The sequence below is a fragment of the Nanorana parkeri genome, unplaced genomic scaffold (genome assembly GCF_000935625.1).
Source record: "Nanorana parkeri isolate BGI_ZX_2015 unplaced genomic scaffold, ASM93562v1 scaffold143, whole genome shotgun sequence".
NCBI lineage: Eukaryota > Metazoa > Chordata > Amphibia > Anura > Dicroglossidae > Nanorana > Nanorana parkeri.
In genome coordinates, this window is record NW_017306411.1 from 1,213,178 (window position 1) to 1,230,982 (window position 17,805).

The 17,805-nt window shown below is 38.9% G+C and overlaps 1 protein-coding gene across 6 annotated transcripts in view; it reads left to right on the plus strand.

Moving 5' to 3' along the window:
- The window catches only part of MAP4K4 (mitogen-activated protein kinase kinase kinase kinase 4), a 141,436-nt gene that overhangs the window by 115,965 nt on the left and 7,666 nt on the right, over positions 1–17,805 (plus strand). For 3 of the 6 annotated variants that reach the window (XM_018554139.1, XM_018554140.1, XM_018554138.1), the window contains 10 exons: positions 303–478; positions 754–874; positions 5,042–5,159; positions 6,037–6,207; positions 12,706–12,849; positions 13,324–13,458; positions 14,245–14,345; positions 15,574–15,723; positions 16,995–17,154; positions 17,344–17,483. In XM_018554139.1, the coding sequence (XP_018409641.1) occupies positions 303–478; positions 754–874; positions 5,042–5,159; positions 6,037–6,207; positions 12,706–12,849; positions 13,324–13,458; positions 14,245–14,345; positions 15,574–15,723; positions 16,995–17,154; positions 17,344–17,483 (1,416 nt within the window). Of the gene's footprint in view, positions 1–302; positions 479–753; positions 875–1,676; positions 1,860–5,041; positions 5,160–5,982; positions 6,208–12,705; positions 12,850–13,323; positions 13,459–14,244; positions 14,346–15,573; positions 15,733–16,553; positions 16,569–16,994; positions 17,155–17,343; positions 17,486–17,805 lie in introns of all 6 variants that reach the window. The other 3 variants (XM_018554137.1, XM_018554141.1, XM_018554135.1) reach the window with 3 other exon arrangements.

Here is a 17,805-nt window from a genome sequence, read left to right on the forward strand (position 1 = left end):
GGCACTGAGCAATGCATTGTAGAAGGCAATGGGGAGTATACAGGTACACCTCATGTCCCAGGTTCCACAGGGCTGTATTGGATAAACTAAGATGACACTGTGATAGTAACTGCAGTGAGGTGGCATTGGGACACTAACTGCAGTATAGTGATTGTGGTCATTTCATTGATTCCAGTCAAGTACTAGTTTGTTTTGAAGGGAGTCTGCAAAGAACCAAGAAACTGGCATTTTCAGAAGGTAGGAGCCCTAGTTATTCTCTCATGGCAGGTTTACTTTAAGGTTTATTTGACTTTTTCTTTTAGGATTTGACTGCTTTGGCAAAAGAACTTCGTGCTGTGGAAGATGTACGACCTTTGCATAAAGTAACAGACTATTCTTCATCCAGTGAAGAGTCTGGCACAACCGATGAGGAGGATGATGACATGGAACAAGAAGGAGCGGATGAATCAACCTCGGGTCCTGAGGATGCCAGAGCGATGTATGTTTGTTTATTTCAACGGCTCACACAGGGATTTTAGTATATGTTGAAGAAAATGAAATGGCCAGTTACATGTATTTGTATTTTAACTCTTCTTAGTAAAGTACCCAGAATCTGATTGGCTTCATTGGTCAGCACCTCCCCTTCTTATTTTCTTACCTTATGGAATATTCTATAGAACATTTTAGTGGAACTAGCTTTTTCCAGTCATGTGAAACTGACCAGTTTTGTTTAGAAGCTTATCATATGCTTTGTATCCCTTGCATGCTGTGCAGGTCCTCACTGAATCTGAGTAATGGAGAGACTGAATCTGTAAAAACAATGATTGTCCATGATGACGTGGAGAGTGAACCTGCTATGACGCCTTCCAAAGAAGGCACTTTAATCGTCCGACAGGTATAACCTCCTAGTCTGTAAGAAAATAAAAATACCATAGTCAACTCTTCCATCCATTCTGTTCATTCCCTTGCATTCTGTCCTTTGTGATATGTTGTAGCAGTTAGCATTCATTCATTATGGCAGGCCTTTGTTGTTTCTGTGCATGAGCAGTAGATAGATGGGAGTCCTTTCATTTGCTGCTTTCTGCATGTTTTGCACAGGCGCGCTCTACTAACTTTCTAATAAGCCAGTGGTTTTCTGAACCAGAAGACTGTGCATAGCTTAATTATAATCAAGCACAGAGTAGACCTTTAGTAATCGGTCCCATAGTCCTTTTTGAGGAAAAATCTGGATTAATCTGGTGTTTTCTTTATAACACTAACATTTCAATTGGTGCCTAAACTGTTTTACACAATATTAGCTTTTGCTTCAGAAAATGCAGAGTTTGTAAACCTATGACTTCATGCTTGTTAGTCCACCATCTTGGTCAAGGGTGTTAGCTTTCCAATACTTTGTTGGCACCCCATTAAATATTCATCTAACACATTTTAAATGGTACTGTGACAAGACTCTATAACAATTGGTTGTTCTGCCCTAATATTCAAAAGCCATTGTAAGCAAACCAAAGCAGAAAAAAATGGCTTTTCTTGTGAAACCCTTCACCTTTTACTGTGGCCTCAAGACATGAAGTTACTTGGCAGCTCTGACTGTCCTACCCCTGTCAGTAATGTGAATTGTAATCCAACTTTTAGAATTTGCCAGGGATAGTATGTACTAAAGCAGCACTTGAACAAGACAAGTGTGACTGTTTTTTCTACAGAGTACAGTTGACAAAAAGCGTGCCAATCAACTTGAGAGCAATGGCTTTGCCGGGCGCATTCACCTCTTGCCAGATCTCTTACAGCAAAGCCATTCCTCCTCCACCACTTCCTCCCCATCATCAAGTCAGCCGACACCTACCATGTCCCCACAGACACCCCAGGACAAGTTAACTGCTAATGAGGTATGTCTTGACACTAGCTGGCTGCTTACTTAGGAAATAGGGTGGTGACACAGTGTCTGGTCACATGCATCCCTGTTAACACCACTCTAAAAACTTTTTAGCTCATACAGAACTAAACACTCTCAGCCTATATTCACTGTCATCTGCATGTATTTACTGTCCACTAAAATATATACGGCACATAACAAGTTAATTTCTGTTTAAACAGTGGACATGTTTCATTCATCCTCTGTGTTGTTCCAAACTCCTTCTCACATGCACTGCACTTGTTTCTCTGCACTGTGTGTATGAAAGTATGCATTTGTCAGTCACATTGGTGTTTCTCATCTGCTTTGGGATACAGGCAGAACTTTTTCAGTAAATATTCATGTGGGTAGCATTTCTTTTAGCCATGAGAATGTCTAAAGAATCTATTTGCTAATGTAAAAACCTGAATGGGGAGGGAGTTCCACAGGAGAGAGTGTAAGTAGACAACTGTTTAGAAACGCAGGGATCCTAAATTTGTTTCCTTCTCACTCAATACCAGTTGCCATTGTTTATTGGCAAGCATTAATGGGAATAAATATTACAGCAGCAATGTCTCATTAGGCTCAGTACACACATTAGGAACTGGCATCCTGGGAACAGTAAGTGGTAGTCAACAAGACACAGGGAGCAATGCTTTATCATCCCTGTGTGAATGGGATCTGTGGAAATTTAGTTTACACCAGATGCAGTTGTGATGCAGTCTGTTCAGTTTGGCTGCTGCAGCCAAAATACATCACAATGCTTTCTTATGGGATTTTTTGGTGCTCTATTAACACGAGTGCAGTCCGTTCCGATGCAGCCAAAAAAAATACTGTTTGCCCTATTTTAGCTGCATCGAATTGCAACGGAACGCATCAAAAACGCATGCCAGGGCACTGGAACTCACCTGAAATACCATTTTAAGCACAAAAAAAACCTCCTCAATTGCGGTAAAATCGTGGCACAAGGCATCACATTGCAGCTGCACAGACACACATAGTTCTGGTGTGAACTAGCCCTAAGAAATATTTCAAAATTTGCCATCTTTATGTGCATAGTGTCAAAATTTTAAACGATTGAACCACCTCAGTCTGAGTGCAGATTGGGTTTAGGTGACCAATACACCACAGGAGTGGCCAGCCGGAACCGTCTTTTATAACTATCCCAGTTCACAAATTGTTCTTTAGCTATCCCTATTTGAATGGCAAGACCTATTGCGTTTGTTTTAGATGCTCTGTGATATTCTTCTGAATGCCCTTGACAGTACATGGATGTAGGTTTCTTGTTGTGTATGTGTCTGTTTTACTAGGAGCAGCTGGCTAATAAACCTATTGCTTTGGGTTATTTTAAGCATCTCATATTCTTTTCCTTTTTGCTTCAGTGTTGAGCTTGTGGTTTGCCTTATGCTTCCTGCAAAGCCTCTTGTTGTTTATGTGCCAGCTTCATCTGCAAAAACAGCTATGAATTCATTCCACCCACTGTACCTTAACTAATGCTATATGCAAAATCACTCTATGTTGAATGTATTGTGTTAAGTGTTGCACTCCACATTGTCTCACTGTCTATCTAAACTGTATTTTGGCACGATTGGGTTTGTCTGTCTAGATTCCAGGTATTTTCTCTTGAAACAGGTGCAAGTTGAGCATTTGCAACCATTTTCATTTTGTAACCTACAGAAATCCTTTCTTTACAAACTAACTGGCTTTCTTTTTCATGAATAAACTGAGACACTCGGTCATAAAAAGAAAGGAGAGGCATCCTGCCAGTTGTAGCAGGAACCTGTCACAGGGGAATTTTCACTTGTTTCAACCAGGATTTTACTTAGAAATCCAAAACAGACTCCATAAATATTAATAGTCTATGTATATTGAAAGTTTTATAGTTTTTGCTAAAGCAGAAACTAAATATTGTAACTGTAAGCTACCCAATGCGGTTTTTCCATAATTTAAGTAATTAAAAAAATAAAAATTAATTTAAAAAATACATTTAATTGGTAATGAAATGACTGTAAGGGGTTCATTTATAACTAGATCCCCTACATGGCGCTGATGGGTGCAGGAAATTCTTATACTTGTCAACTCTGTCTAGGTGAGCTAGTGCTGTGCAAACATATCTACCCAGCATAAATGAACCCCTAAGTGTATACTTGGCCAGAATAAACGTATTCAGTACATATCTGCAGTACATTTACATTTCACCACGTTTTCTCTTTCAAAACGCTGCAAGTACAAAAAAATACCTGGTTGATGCTGCCCGAAATTCAGTGAGCGCCTAACTGTCTGCAGTTTGCTTATAACACAGTATCTTTGGTGCTGTGAAATTCCAAGTAATGTTGTTTGCTCTACCTAAGGTTCTCCTCTACTTAAGCACATTACATCTCTCTCCCTCTCCTCATCTCCATAACATAAGGGATAGGTGTCTAGTAGTCTTGCAGGGGAGAACTCAGATGAGACTGGCAACACTATTTCAGAGCAGCAGAGGAAGAGATATCAGCTCACTATAGGAAGTTGGAGGCTTCCTGGATTTTTGGCAGCATCAACATGTTTTTTTTTCTGTAAATTATATGGATTAGGTCTTTGTTGCGTTGACCTGTACTTCAATTACGGTACTATATGAAGTGCTATAAAATATGAACAGACAGGTGGCAGCATTACATTATCCTTCACACAGAGGTAATCTGCAGTACACTGTAGAATTTTGATAAAATGCAGTGGTTTTAGGGACATTTTAATGAACTACAACAGCACCCTTACAATGTCACAGCTACAAGAACATATTACAAATACTGCAGTTAGACATTTAAAATATGATATGTTGTTTTGTTATCACTTCTTTTTTTTTTTTTTCTAACGTTTTACTTTAGTGCCCTTTAGTGTTCGCCTATTTACAGAATTCTATGTGCATTGGTAACATTAAAGCCATGACATCTAAAGATTGCAGGCAAAACAAAATAAACTCAGTAGATAAAGCATGTGTCGTGTGTGTAATAGTTTAGGTGAATCTGGTGTTTAGGTTATAATCTATATGGCGATCAAAGTGTTTGATTATTTTACTCAGCTTCCCTTATATAACAATGTAACCACCACTACTTCATCATCTTCCACCATACACATACCATGTCAGATTTATGTTAGACTTTGATGTTCACATGTTGTTTTTCTTTTCTTTTGCTTTAGACCCAGTCAGCAAGTAATACCCTCCAGAAACATAAATCTTCCTCCTCCTTCACACCTTTTATTGATCCTCGGTTGCTACAGATATCTCCGTCCAGTGGTACAACTGTGACATCAGTGGGTAAGTATCCATCATTTTAGTATCCACCCATTGCTACATTAAGTGATATACAGCGACTGATGATTTAGGAATTACTGGTCAGCTATATTTTTACCTGAAAACAAATGAAGACACCTATTTCCTAGGTATTTTCTCATAACCATGTATTATAATACTGATGTGTAGATGCTGTAGATATAATGTTATATCCAACCTGCTTGACCTTTTCTTCTGATTTCCTGTAAATTTAGTGTGTTCTTGTGCTCCAGGCTAACGGCTACCCTGCTTCTAACAACCTTTACATTATTGTTGACTTTACCAAACATAGGCAGGAAAGAAGCCTTCCTCATTAGCTGTGCAGTGAAAGAACTCTGGTACCGTGATTAGCAGCTGCCCACCGGCAGTACCCATCAGTGAAAGATCATTATGTTCAACATATTCTGCCTTGCTTTACTAGTCATCTTGCTGAGTTGTAAACCTTTATTTCTACACCTTGTGCATTGCTGGCCACATTGTCAGTAAAGGTTTGACTCCCGATTGCATGCAGAGCTGAGCCCCCATTTTGTTTATTCAGCATGCTGATTTTATGTGGGTCTGATCTCCTATAATTTTTTTATGACCTCAATAAACTATTATATTTACCCATTTCGGCTGGCCAGATATCAGCCTTACCAAATGTCAACTTTCAGTTTGTTTTGTGTTAATGTAGGACACATCTGTGTAACTCAATCCCTTTAGTGGTGTCTGCCTCCCCCCACCCTGCTTGCTATGTGCAGTGTAAATAAGGCTGATAGTGAAATGATGAGGTTTTGTCATTGAACATGTAACCGCTTATATCTTTCAGGTACTTACATGCGCACACTGGAAGCTAACCTTAAAAATACTAATTTTATTTTAGTGGGATTTTCCAGTGAAGCGTTGAGGCCAGATGCTATGAGACAAGATCCTACAAGGAAAGGATCAGTTGTTAATGTTAATCCCACAAACACAAGGCCACAGAGTGATACGCCCGAGATTCGCAAATACAAGAAGAGATTTAACTCTGAAATATTATGTGCTGCACTCTGGGGTGAGTTCTTCTAACAACATGTCGTATATAAAGGAACAGAGTTATTGGCATCTGGTAACACGAATGATGGTGGTCTTATTCCTACACGATACCTTGACCCAAATTTTCCCTGCATTTAATGCTTCACACATAGTTACCTAGAACAAAGTGCTGGGCAAACAGTATTGGCATCATTATTATTACAAAAGAGTTATGAATGTGTATAGAAAAGTGCATATAGCACACATACTGAAATTAATCCGATACTTGCCTCACGGGGTATATTCCATGCAATGCTAGATAAATTCAAGTGGACCAAACTAAATTTTTAAACATGCCTTTGCTCTACTATATGGAGCATTATAGGAAGATAATCCAACAGTAAAGTGTTGTACCACATTAGCTATAGATAGTCGTAATAAAGTATATATGTAGGCAATACCTTTTAAATCCTGTACCTATTTATTTTTGGAAATGTAAGTTTAAAAGTTCAGGTAACATGTACGTGAAAAAATTATGTATTTTCCTGTGGGCAGTTCATTTATTGTATCGAATCGCGGTAAAAAAAACGCGCGACGGTCGCGCATATGCAATACGCCTAGGTGTGAACGAGACCTAAAGCTCCAGTGATTCATGTATGTTGCATACACCAACCAAAATTAGATGGGGCTTTTTAGGTGTCCTCTAAAGAATGCAGAGGGACATAGCTATGCATATTATCACACTATAGTATTTATTTTATTTGTTACAGGTATTTATATAGTGCCGACAATTTACACAGCACATTACATAGTTGCACATTCACATCAGTCCCTACCCTCCAGGAGCTTACAATCTAAGGTCCCTATCTCACATGCATACATATAGGGCCAACTTAGAGAGAAGCCAATTAAGCTACCAGCATGTCTTTGGAGTGTGGGAGGAAACTGGAGTACCCGGAGGAAACCCACACAAGCACAAGGAGAAAATGCAAACTCCTTGCAGATACTGACCCTGGCCGGCATTCGAACCAGGGTAAAGTTTAGTTTTTATAAAATGTATTCCATAATCAACATACAGATAAAAGCATATTCGCTCATCTTAAAAATTACAACGATAGATATATTAGGACATTGAACCTCCCTGGAACCCGTACAGATACATAGTACCGTATGTTTTTTTTCAATGCAATCCATTATTTTATCGTCAATTTCCTTTTAACAATGTCTTCAAACAATTTCATAATTGGTCACATTTTAATCACCAAATTATCTGTAATTCTGTACTTTGTCCAGCCTTCTACGTGTTTCGCCAAAGCTTCATCACAAAGTTTTTGGAGGTAGCCTATAATATTCACATGGATATGATAGTAAATGTGCAAATAATTGCATATTCAATAGTTCCCATCAACCATACATAACACAAATACATACATACATACATACATACATACATACCATCTTTGAAATTATAATGGTGACTAGGTTCACACTTCTGAGGGGTCTCCCTAATCAACCAGGGATCAGAGAGGATGGAGAGAGCAGAAGGGCGACCGAACCTGTCCTGAAGTTTCTATAGTAATTTATAATATAATCCATATTGCTGCCAAATATAAATCAATACATATACAGATAATCCAAACCAATATCTCTCTAACAATAAAGTCAATTTGAGGGTGAAGTTATACCTATAATTCAGGGCAATGCCTCGAGATAATTCCTCCATGTCTGTAACAGTATCAAGACTTGGAGACAAAATGTCTTAATTGTATCCAACAGTAGTAAATCTCTTATATCATCCACCATCTAAGTATCCAAATAATGCTACTTATGTTTGAATATTGATGAACTACACTTAAGCTTACACCTATAATAGGAAAATCTGTACCTTTTTAAATATAATTTAACTCCTCGCAAGTTAAAAGCAGCCTCTTCCCTCCTCTCACTGGACTCCCTCCACACTCCCACACGGTGTCTGACATTGTCGGCGTGTGATGTGTGCGACCGGGACGGGCCATAGTTTAAACGTTAAAAAAACGTTTTTGTATAATTATGCTGCATACACATGTTACCTTTTTATGTCCCATGATGGTCAATTCTCTAATGCGCAGCACATGCAGCATTTTCAGCGCTGTGCCTTTTTTTTTCTCATTTCTTTGATTGAAAATAAAGCTTCCTATACATTAATGGTTTTATTGCATGGACCTGCTGAATGTATTTCACAACCTTTAATAGCGTCAGTTTCTGTATTGTTTTGCATATAAAAAGTGAATTTCCATAGATTATTGGATGGGTAGCTATTATTTTAAAGAACTGTAGGCAGAAGCAAGCTTAACCCTTGCAATGGAGCTACCACCGCACTGCAAGTATTAAGTGCTCATTTTCGTCTAGGGTAGCAAATAACAAATATATTTATCTTATCGGCTGCTAGACCGGTCTCGGTAGCCTCTGTCCACCTCTGCTCCGGCTGTCTTAAGAACCTGTGAGCCATCATGTCCAATACAGTGCATTGGACTTGAGGATGCTGAGGGACATTCCACCACTGAAGCGGAAGTGGGAAAGAGTTTGCAAGGACTTGTCTAGCATCTAGGGCTGCAGCTAACTATTATTTTCATAATCGATTAGTTGCCCAATTTATTTTTTCAACCAGTCGATTGCAGTAAAAAAAATTCTCTCTGTCTCTCTCTGTCTCTCTCTGTCTCTCTCTGAAATTAGATGGGGCTTTTTAGGTGTCCTCTAAAGAATGCAGAGGGACATAGCTATGCATATTATCACACTATAGTATTTATTTTATTTGTTACAGGTATTTATATAGTGCCGACAATTTACACAGCACATTACATAGTTGCACATTCACATCAGTCCCTACCCTCCAGGAGCTTACAATCTAAGGTCCCTATCTCACATGCATACATATAGGGCCAACTTAGAGAGAAGCCAATTAAGCTACCAGCATGTCTTTGGAGTGTGGGAGGAAACTGGAGTACCCGGAGGAAACCCACACAAGCACAAGGAGAAAATGCAAACTCCTTGCAGATACTGACCCTGGCCGGCATTCGAACCAGGGTAAAGTTTAGTTTTTATAAAATGTATTCCATAATCAACATACAGATAAAAGCATATTCGCTCATCTTAAAAATTACAACGATAGATATATTAGGACATTGAACCTCCCTGGAACCCGTACAGATACATAGTACCGTATGTTTTTTTTCAATGCAATCCATTATTTTATCGTCAATTTCCTTTTAACAATGTCTTCAAACAATTTCATAATTGGTCACATTTTAATCACCAAATTATCTGTAATTCTGTACTTTGTCCAGCCTTCTACGTGTTTCGCCAAAGCTTCATCACAAAGTTTTTGGAGGTAGCCTATAATATTCACATGGATATGATAGTAAATGTGCAAATAATTGCATATTCAATAGTTCCCATCAACCATACATAACACAAATACATACATACATACATACATACATACATACCATCTTTGAAATTATAATGGTGACTAGGTTCACACTTCTGAGGGGTCTCCCTAATCAACCAGGGATCAGAGAGGATGGAGAGAGCAGAAGGGCGACCGAACCTGTCCTGAAGTTTCTATAGTAATTTATAATATAATCCATATTGCTGCCAAATATAAATCAATACATATACAGATAATCCAAACCAATATCTCTCTAACAATAAAGTCAATTTGAGGGTGAAGTTATACCTATAATTCAGGGCAATGCCTCGAGATAATTCCTCCATGTCTGTAACAGTATCAAGACTTGGAGACAAAATGTCTTAATTGTATCCAACAGTAGTAAATCTCTTATATCATCCACCATCTAAGTATCCAAATAATGCTACTTATGTTTGAATATTGATGAACTACACTTAAGCTTACACCTATAATAGGAAAATCTGTACCTTTTTAAATATAATTTAACTCCTCGCAAGTTAAAAGCAGCCTCTTCCCTCCTCTCACTGGACTCCCTCCACACTCCCACACGGTGTCTGACATTGTCGGCGTGTGATGTGTGCGACCGGGACGGGCCATAGTTTAAACGTTAAAAAAACGTTTTTGTATAATTATGCTGCATACACATGTTACCTTTTTATGTCCCATGATGGTCAATTCTCTAATGCGCAGCACATGCAGCATTTTCAGCGCTGTGCCTTTTTTTTTCTCATTTCTTTGATTGAAAATAAAGCTTCCTATACATTAATGGTTTTATTGCATGGACCTGCTGAATGTATTTCACAACCTTTAATAGCGTCAGTTTCTGTATTGTTTTGCATATAAAAAGTGAATTTCCATAGATTATTGGATGGGTAGCTATTATTTTAAAGAACTGTAGGCAGAAGCAAGCTTAACCCTTGCAATGGAGCTACCACCGCACTGCAAGTATTAAGTGCTCATTTTCGTCTAGGGTAGCAAATAACAAATATATTTATCTTATCGGCTGCTAGACCGGTCTCGGTAGCCTCTGTCCACCTCTGCTCCGGCTGTCTTAAGAACCTGTGAGCCATCATGTCCAATACAGTGCATTGGACTTGAGGATGCTGAGGGACATTCCACCACTGAAGCGGAAGTGGGAAAGAGTTTGCAAGGACTTGTCTAGCATCTAGGGCTGCAGCTAACTATTATTTTCATAATCGATTAGTTGCCCAATTTATTTTTTCAACCAGTCGATTGCAGTAAAAAAAATTCTCTCTGTCTCTCTCTGTCTCTCTCTGTCTCTCTCTGTCTCTCTCTGTCTCTCTCTGTCTCTGCCTCCGTCTCTGCCTCCGTCTCTGCCTCCGTCTCTGCCTCCGTCTCTGCCTCCGTCTCTGCCTCCGTCTCTGCCTCCGTCTCTGCCTCCGTCTCTGCCTCCGTCTCTGCCTCCGTCTCTGCCTCCGTCTCTGCCTCCGTCTCTGCCTCCGTCTCTGCCTCCGTCTCTGCCTCCGTCTCTGCCTCCGTCTCTGCCTCCGTCTCTGCCTCCGTCTCTGCCTCCGTCTCTGCCTCCGTCTCTGCCTCCGTCTCTGCCTCCGTCTCTGCCTCCGTCTCTCTCCGTCTCTCTCCGTCTCTCTCTCCGTCTCTGCCTCCGTCTCTGCCTCTGTACTACATGGGCTAAAATGCCCATTCAGGAGAAATCTGGGGTTTCTGTGGTTAATGCAGCTCAAGTAGCGAATGCATCTTAGTGAGTTGACCCAAAATATCAGCATTCTAGCAGCTCTTTTGCTAATCTGAAATTGTAATCAAAAGCTTGCCATGTAAAGAGAACCGTAGATTCTTAACTCTTCCACTGCCTGCGCTGACAAATCCTGCTTCATTAAAAATAAATAGTCCACTGAAGTCTCTTCAGAAACTGACACTTCGGGAGTGTTGATTCCCTGGTTTCTCCCACCAGCTGCTATATCACTACTCTGTCCTGTAGTGATGTGGGGGCTGGCAGGAGGAACCACAGAGCGCAGCAAGGGACCTGGATATCATATTCTTGGAAGGGTTGGCTGCTGTAGGAATGTCTGTGGGGGTGATCTTTCTTTTCATTGGAGCAGCATTTGGCAACATGGGCAGTGCATCTTTACAGTGAGATCTTTTATTTGCAATTTTAGTTTAGCTACAAAGTCACTTTAACTGACACTGCTGACACCTTTGGGTTCATTCTGCAATAACCAGAGTAGAGACTAGTGAACTGATCTATAGATCTACCAGTTGGGTGAGTGCGACATTTTCCAGGTCAACTGTAATTCTTCATTCCCCTAGGTTTTGGAGTATTGAATTAACCCAGTCTAAAGAAAACTGTGCAATTCATGAATCCTTTTAGCAGGAAGTCTTGAATTGTGCATTTCTTAACAGATTGGATGAATTAAAAACATAAAAATAAACAAATTTATTTAAGAACATCTAAAAATCACAATTCTCAAGGATCAGATTGGCTCTAACTAAACAAAATTGAATTTCAGTTCATCTCCAGAAATAAACTTTTGCGCTGTAGCCAAAAAAAGGATACAGAATTCATCTTTTTAGTTATACTTCGTCAGTGGGACTTCAGTCAAACATTTAAAATTGACAGTTGAAATACATATCTTTGCTACTTCTACCTGCCAAAGGATTTTAATTTTGTTCAGCCAATCTTGATTCACACACCCTGGCAATCCATAGGTTACTGCTGTAAGCGCAACATTCTGGCTTATTCACTGCACCCATTTATCATGGTTGCTTCAGGCGTACGTGCCTTCCTTGGAGATAATCAAAGTGAAGGTCCATTTAATTTTCCTTTTTAACAATTTTATTCCTTAGTGCTCTAAACAGAACAAACTTTTTCAAATATTGTACATGTCACAATAGCTTTACAGTGAGGAACATGTACCTTTTAGCATTACCATTATTTTAAAAATCTTGTGTCCTTATGTGCTAGAAATATATACTGTACATTCTTAGAATAGGATCCCAGCTCATCAGGGATTGGATAATTGTTTTAGTATCCATGTTTATGATGATGTCCGTTTTTGTGTCATCATAATTATTGCTTGTGATCAAACCTATGTTTCTGTTTATATTCCATAGGGGTTAACTTGCTGGTGGGTACTGAAAGTGGATTGATGCTGCTGGACAGGAGCGGTCAGGGAAAAGTGTACCCTCTCATCAACAGAAGGAGATTCCTGCAGATGGACGTCCTTGAAGGCCTCAATGTCTTGGTGACAATATCAGGTAATATACTAACATGCAAGACATGCTCAGAATACATTGTTTATAGTGCATAGGTTTTATTTTATGATTTGCTAATAGTGGCTATAAATGTATACAACTCCTTGGGTTTTAGGAATACTTCAGTAGATCTACTGTGCTTTTTTTCCTTTTTAATCATAAAAAGGAACCTGTCCAGATATAAATGTGCAAGTTGCCATCACATACTTGTTTTTTTACGGTGCAAGCCCTGGGCCTATTATACTTATCCTTTTTAATATTTCTTGGTACGTCACTAACCTCAAACAGGTATGTACATATCGGATATGCACTTTCTTGTTCTAGGTTGGAAAATCCTCAAATAGTGATGGAAGGTAATGGCTGGTTGGAAAAGCATGACCGATCCAGGGATTGCACTTTTAAACAAGTCATCAGCTGCCATACTTTATTTTAAGGGGCAAGTCTTTGTTAATTGTGTATATGTCTCTGAATTTCTAGGAAAGAAGAATAAACTGCGAGTGTACTACTTATCATGGCTGAGGAACAAGATCCTTCATAATGACCCAGAGGTGGAGAAGAAGCAAGGGTGGACAACTGTAGGGGATTTGGAGGGCTGTGTGCACTATAAAGTTGGTAGGTATCTGCTGCTTAATCGTCCCCAGGACATTTACCAGTGTGAATGTTTTCTTCTCGAGAGAAAGATCTCTACCTGTTGTAAAATCTGTTATAAAAAGAAAACAAGTAGAGTTCTTAGAAAACAAAGACTTTAGACACACTGCATCATATATGTTATTTTAACACTTACTTTCACTGGTACAGCTGGTACATAGTCGGTTAGAAAAAAGACACAGGTCCATTTGAGTTCAACCTATAGAGATAATGAAAAAAACCCCAAACCTAAAACAGAACGCTATGCCCACAATTACCCTCTGTTGATCCAGAGGAAGGCAAAAAAACCCCTATAAAGCGTGGTTCAATTTGCTCCAACGGGGGATTCCTTCCTGATCCCATAAGGCAATCTGATACCCTGGATCAACAATCTCTGATGCTTAATATACCTATATGAACTCAATATCCAGTAATATTCTGTGCATTTAGGAATACATCCAGATTTTTTTTTTTAACGGTTAACTGAGCTAGCTAGAACTAGCTCCTGGGGGAGTCTATTCCACGTTTTCTCGGCTCTAACTGTGAAGAATCCTTTCCGTATGCAAAGGTTAAACCTCTTTTCCTCCAGACGCAAAGAGTGCTCCCTTGTCCTTTGCAGAGATCTTAAAGCTGCCTTATTGTAGATGACTGTATAAAAGTATATGCAAGCATTTCTGTGAAATGTAATGTTCCTTTAATTGTTCTATAAAATGTATAACTATGCTTATACATGGTCTATCATATTTTAATAATTTTTCTTACTGTTTTCAGTGAAATATGAGCGCATCAAGTTTTTGGTAATTGCTTTAAAGAGTTCAGTGGAAGTCTATGCCTGGGCGCCAAAGCCATATCACAAGTTTATGGCCTTTAAGGTGAGTAATTGGACTGCAGTCTGAAAAATTGAATTTTTTTTTCCACTTATGTAGTGTCAGTTCTGTACCTGGCTTACTGGCAAAGTTATTACCAAGTTGTTTTCTTATATCATTTGATCATCCACTGGTGACATTTCTACCAGAATTCCAAGATTTCAGCCATTTTAATGCCAAAAGATGGTGCCATTATTGTAGATTGATGTAAAATACATAACAAATAAAAGATGTAATTTTAGCTTCTAGAGCATGACACTTTCATTATAGAATTGGTGGTCTAGATCAGGGGCGCCCACAATTTTTCGTCTGGAGATCTACTTTTCAAATGAGCTCAATGAGATCTACCAACGAAAAAACCCTTGCATTCAGGGGCGGGAGGGGACGTGGCGGTGCATTGAAGTGAATGGTACCGCAGCCAGGCCCCTTGCCCACACTGCGTTCCAGTCCATGTGCACTAATCGCTTTGCGGTCGACTGGTAGATCGCGATCGACCTTATGGACACCCCTGGTCTAGATGGATAGCTGCACTACATTGTCTGTGCTTCCTCCTCAGCAGGCATCCCCAGCTGATGGACCTGCCCAGTCTTTTACAATAAAGTTGATGACAGGGGTTACTGCTGATCAGAGATGTTTGTAGTCAGTATCTTCTGCTTTGATTTATGCAGATCAAGGTATAGAACATTAAAAGCCAATTTGAGGCAAAAATCTGCCTCCAGTTAAGGATTTAGGATGTATCTCATTGCAGCTGAGGTCTCGGCCTATGTAGCTTTTTTGCCACCGATTGCTGTAACATGCTGTTATATCATCAGTGCTTGTTGAAATGTAAAAGATAACGGTTACTTTGTAGGTAATCTACACTTAAAGCCAATTTTTGATGTCATGCTAAATGGGACAAATTGCAGAATAACATGTATACTTTTCTTAACTTTTTCTCTTTATTTTTTTACTTTTTTTGCTGTTACATAGTTTATAGAAAATGAACTCTTGGAATAAAATACCCCCAGAACAAGTGTTTCGTTGCAAACGTAGCTATTATAGGGAAGGGCAAAGTTCCATCAAAGTAATAGCCTCATACCATAAATGTGAATATGGCTACTATTTAGTGACCGGAATGTACATCTAAGATTGTCATTTATTTGTGCTGTATATTCTAAGCACAGAGCAATAATTTACATTTATGATTATTATTTTTTTTTTTTACCCCTTTGTAAACTGATGTTCTTTCTTGCAGTCATTTGGAGATTTGGTTCACAGGCCACTGTTGGTGGATTTGACAGTTGAAGAAGGACAGAGGTTGAAAGTGATCTATGGTTCCTGTGCTGGGTTTCATGCCGTTGATGTGGACTCTGGAGCAGTCTATGACATCTATCTACCAACACATGTAAGGAGTGTTACTTGTGTTGAAAAAGCAAGCATGTCACCATAGGTATATTTCAGGGAGCTCTGAAGATTAATCACTTCATAGACGCAGTGGAAATACTAAGATAAAAGGAGCAGTGAGTGTAGACTCCAAATAGTCCCTGCGTTTATATGCAAATCCCATGTATGCCCCTTTCTGTTTTTGTAGCTACCTTCTTCATTTGGATTTAGAGTGTTTTCCAATGTGTAGGGTGGTTGTCACCATTGATGATGCATCCTCATTGTTGCCAGTAGATAACAAAGTTTAGGATTTATAGATAGTTTAGTCTTCTGCCCTCTGTAATGTCCGGTGTCATTTACACCAGGAGAGAGAACAGGGGTATTTACAAGCTGAATGGATGTTTGTTTCCATGGGCTCTAGAGACGTTTTCCTTGACTCCCAGAGGCAGAGGAATGATGAGTTTCACAACAGCTCGAATGCCACGGTTGCCTCCCCCTGCTATAAATTCTAACTGGAACACAAACATTGCTGGGGTAGCGTACAACTGAGCAAGATCTTGAGAATACCATACTACATGAGTATTATTAGGAAACTATTGGTTTTCCACACTTGAGCAAAGCAATCGGTATTAAACAGTTAATTAATCAGTTGGTAATCAGTATTAAACAATACATAGTCTTATTTATTTATTTTTAACTTTGCAGTAAGTTAAATATAAAACCATTGTATATTCATATTTTAAGGTTTCCTACATGCAGCCAGCAAGGCAGTCCATCAGGTTGACTTTACTGCTTTCTATTTTGATATCCTGCTATTTATGTTTACACAACACACAGACAAGTCAAAGGAAGGACACCCACTCCCAAGTACATATGGACTAGTATGGATTTTCAATGAGACTAAACTTTGACAAAGCCCAGCATGCTGGGCAAAATAAGAAATGAATATAAACAGTTAAACATTTACTCATTCAACAAAAGCATGGCATGGACTGGAAAATATTATTTTAGTTTTGGGGTATCTGGCAAATGTTTTTCAGACTGGCTCAGTAACTTTTTTTCATTTGTTGATGCCTTTAGGATATCTGTAATCACTCATATGTCTTAAAGTTGTACAATTATCATCACCATGGTTATAAATAGTGTCTAAGAACATACACCACCTGTACCTTTTTTAAACCAAGCACATGAGCAGGTAAAATTGACATGCAGGTCTCTGTGTAGTTTCTAGGTTCAGCACAGCTTTGTGAGCTGCATTATGTCTAACGTTACCTCATTGTGATTTTGTTTTAGATCCAGAGCAGTATCCAGCCACATGCTATTATCATCCTACCAAATGCAGATGGCATGGAATTGCTGGTTTGTTATGAAGATGAAGGAGTTTATGTCAATACATATGGCAGGATCACCAAAGATGTGGTTCTACAATGGGGAGAAATGCCTACATCAGTTGGTATGCTTCATTTACTGTTTCATTTAACATATACTTTTTGCCTAAACAGTTCTGGCTTTTCAGTTTTTTAAATCGGTTTTTGCTTAGTGCTTTTTTTTTTGTTCTTGGGTATTGATGACCCTGTTTTGGAAGTTTTGTGCTTCCCCAAAAACTTTGGTTTCTCATGTTTCATTTATGTTTCTTTTACAGCATATATTCGATCTAATCAGATAATGGGATGGGGCGAGAAAGCCATTGAAATTCGATCTGTAGAAACTGGCCACCTTGATGGAGTATTTATGCATAAAAGGGCGCAAAGGCTAAAATTTCTGTGCGAAAGAAATGATAAGGTAAATACATACAGGACGATGAGCAATATTAGATGGTATTTAGATCACTATTTTGTAGCGGTTTACAGCACAATAATTTTATGTACACGCAGACGAAAAAACTGTTATTGCTTATTCGTCTTTCCAACTTTTCTGACCATTTAACTCTTGCATGACATCCTATTCTGAGATGCTTGTGTTGGTACTACCATAAGATAGACAAGGACCTTGGTTCTTCAGTACCAACAACTACAAATTATAGTAGAATGATGGAACCTTTTGAGGTTTTATGTTTCATTTGAAATGGATATCCATGTTAACTTGTACTGCCAGAATGCTTCTC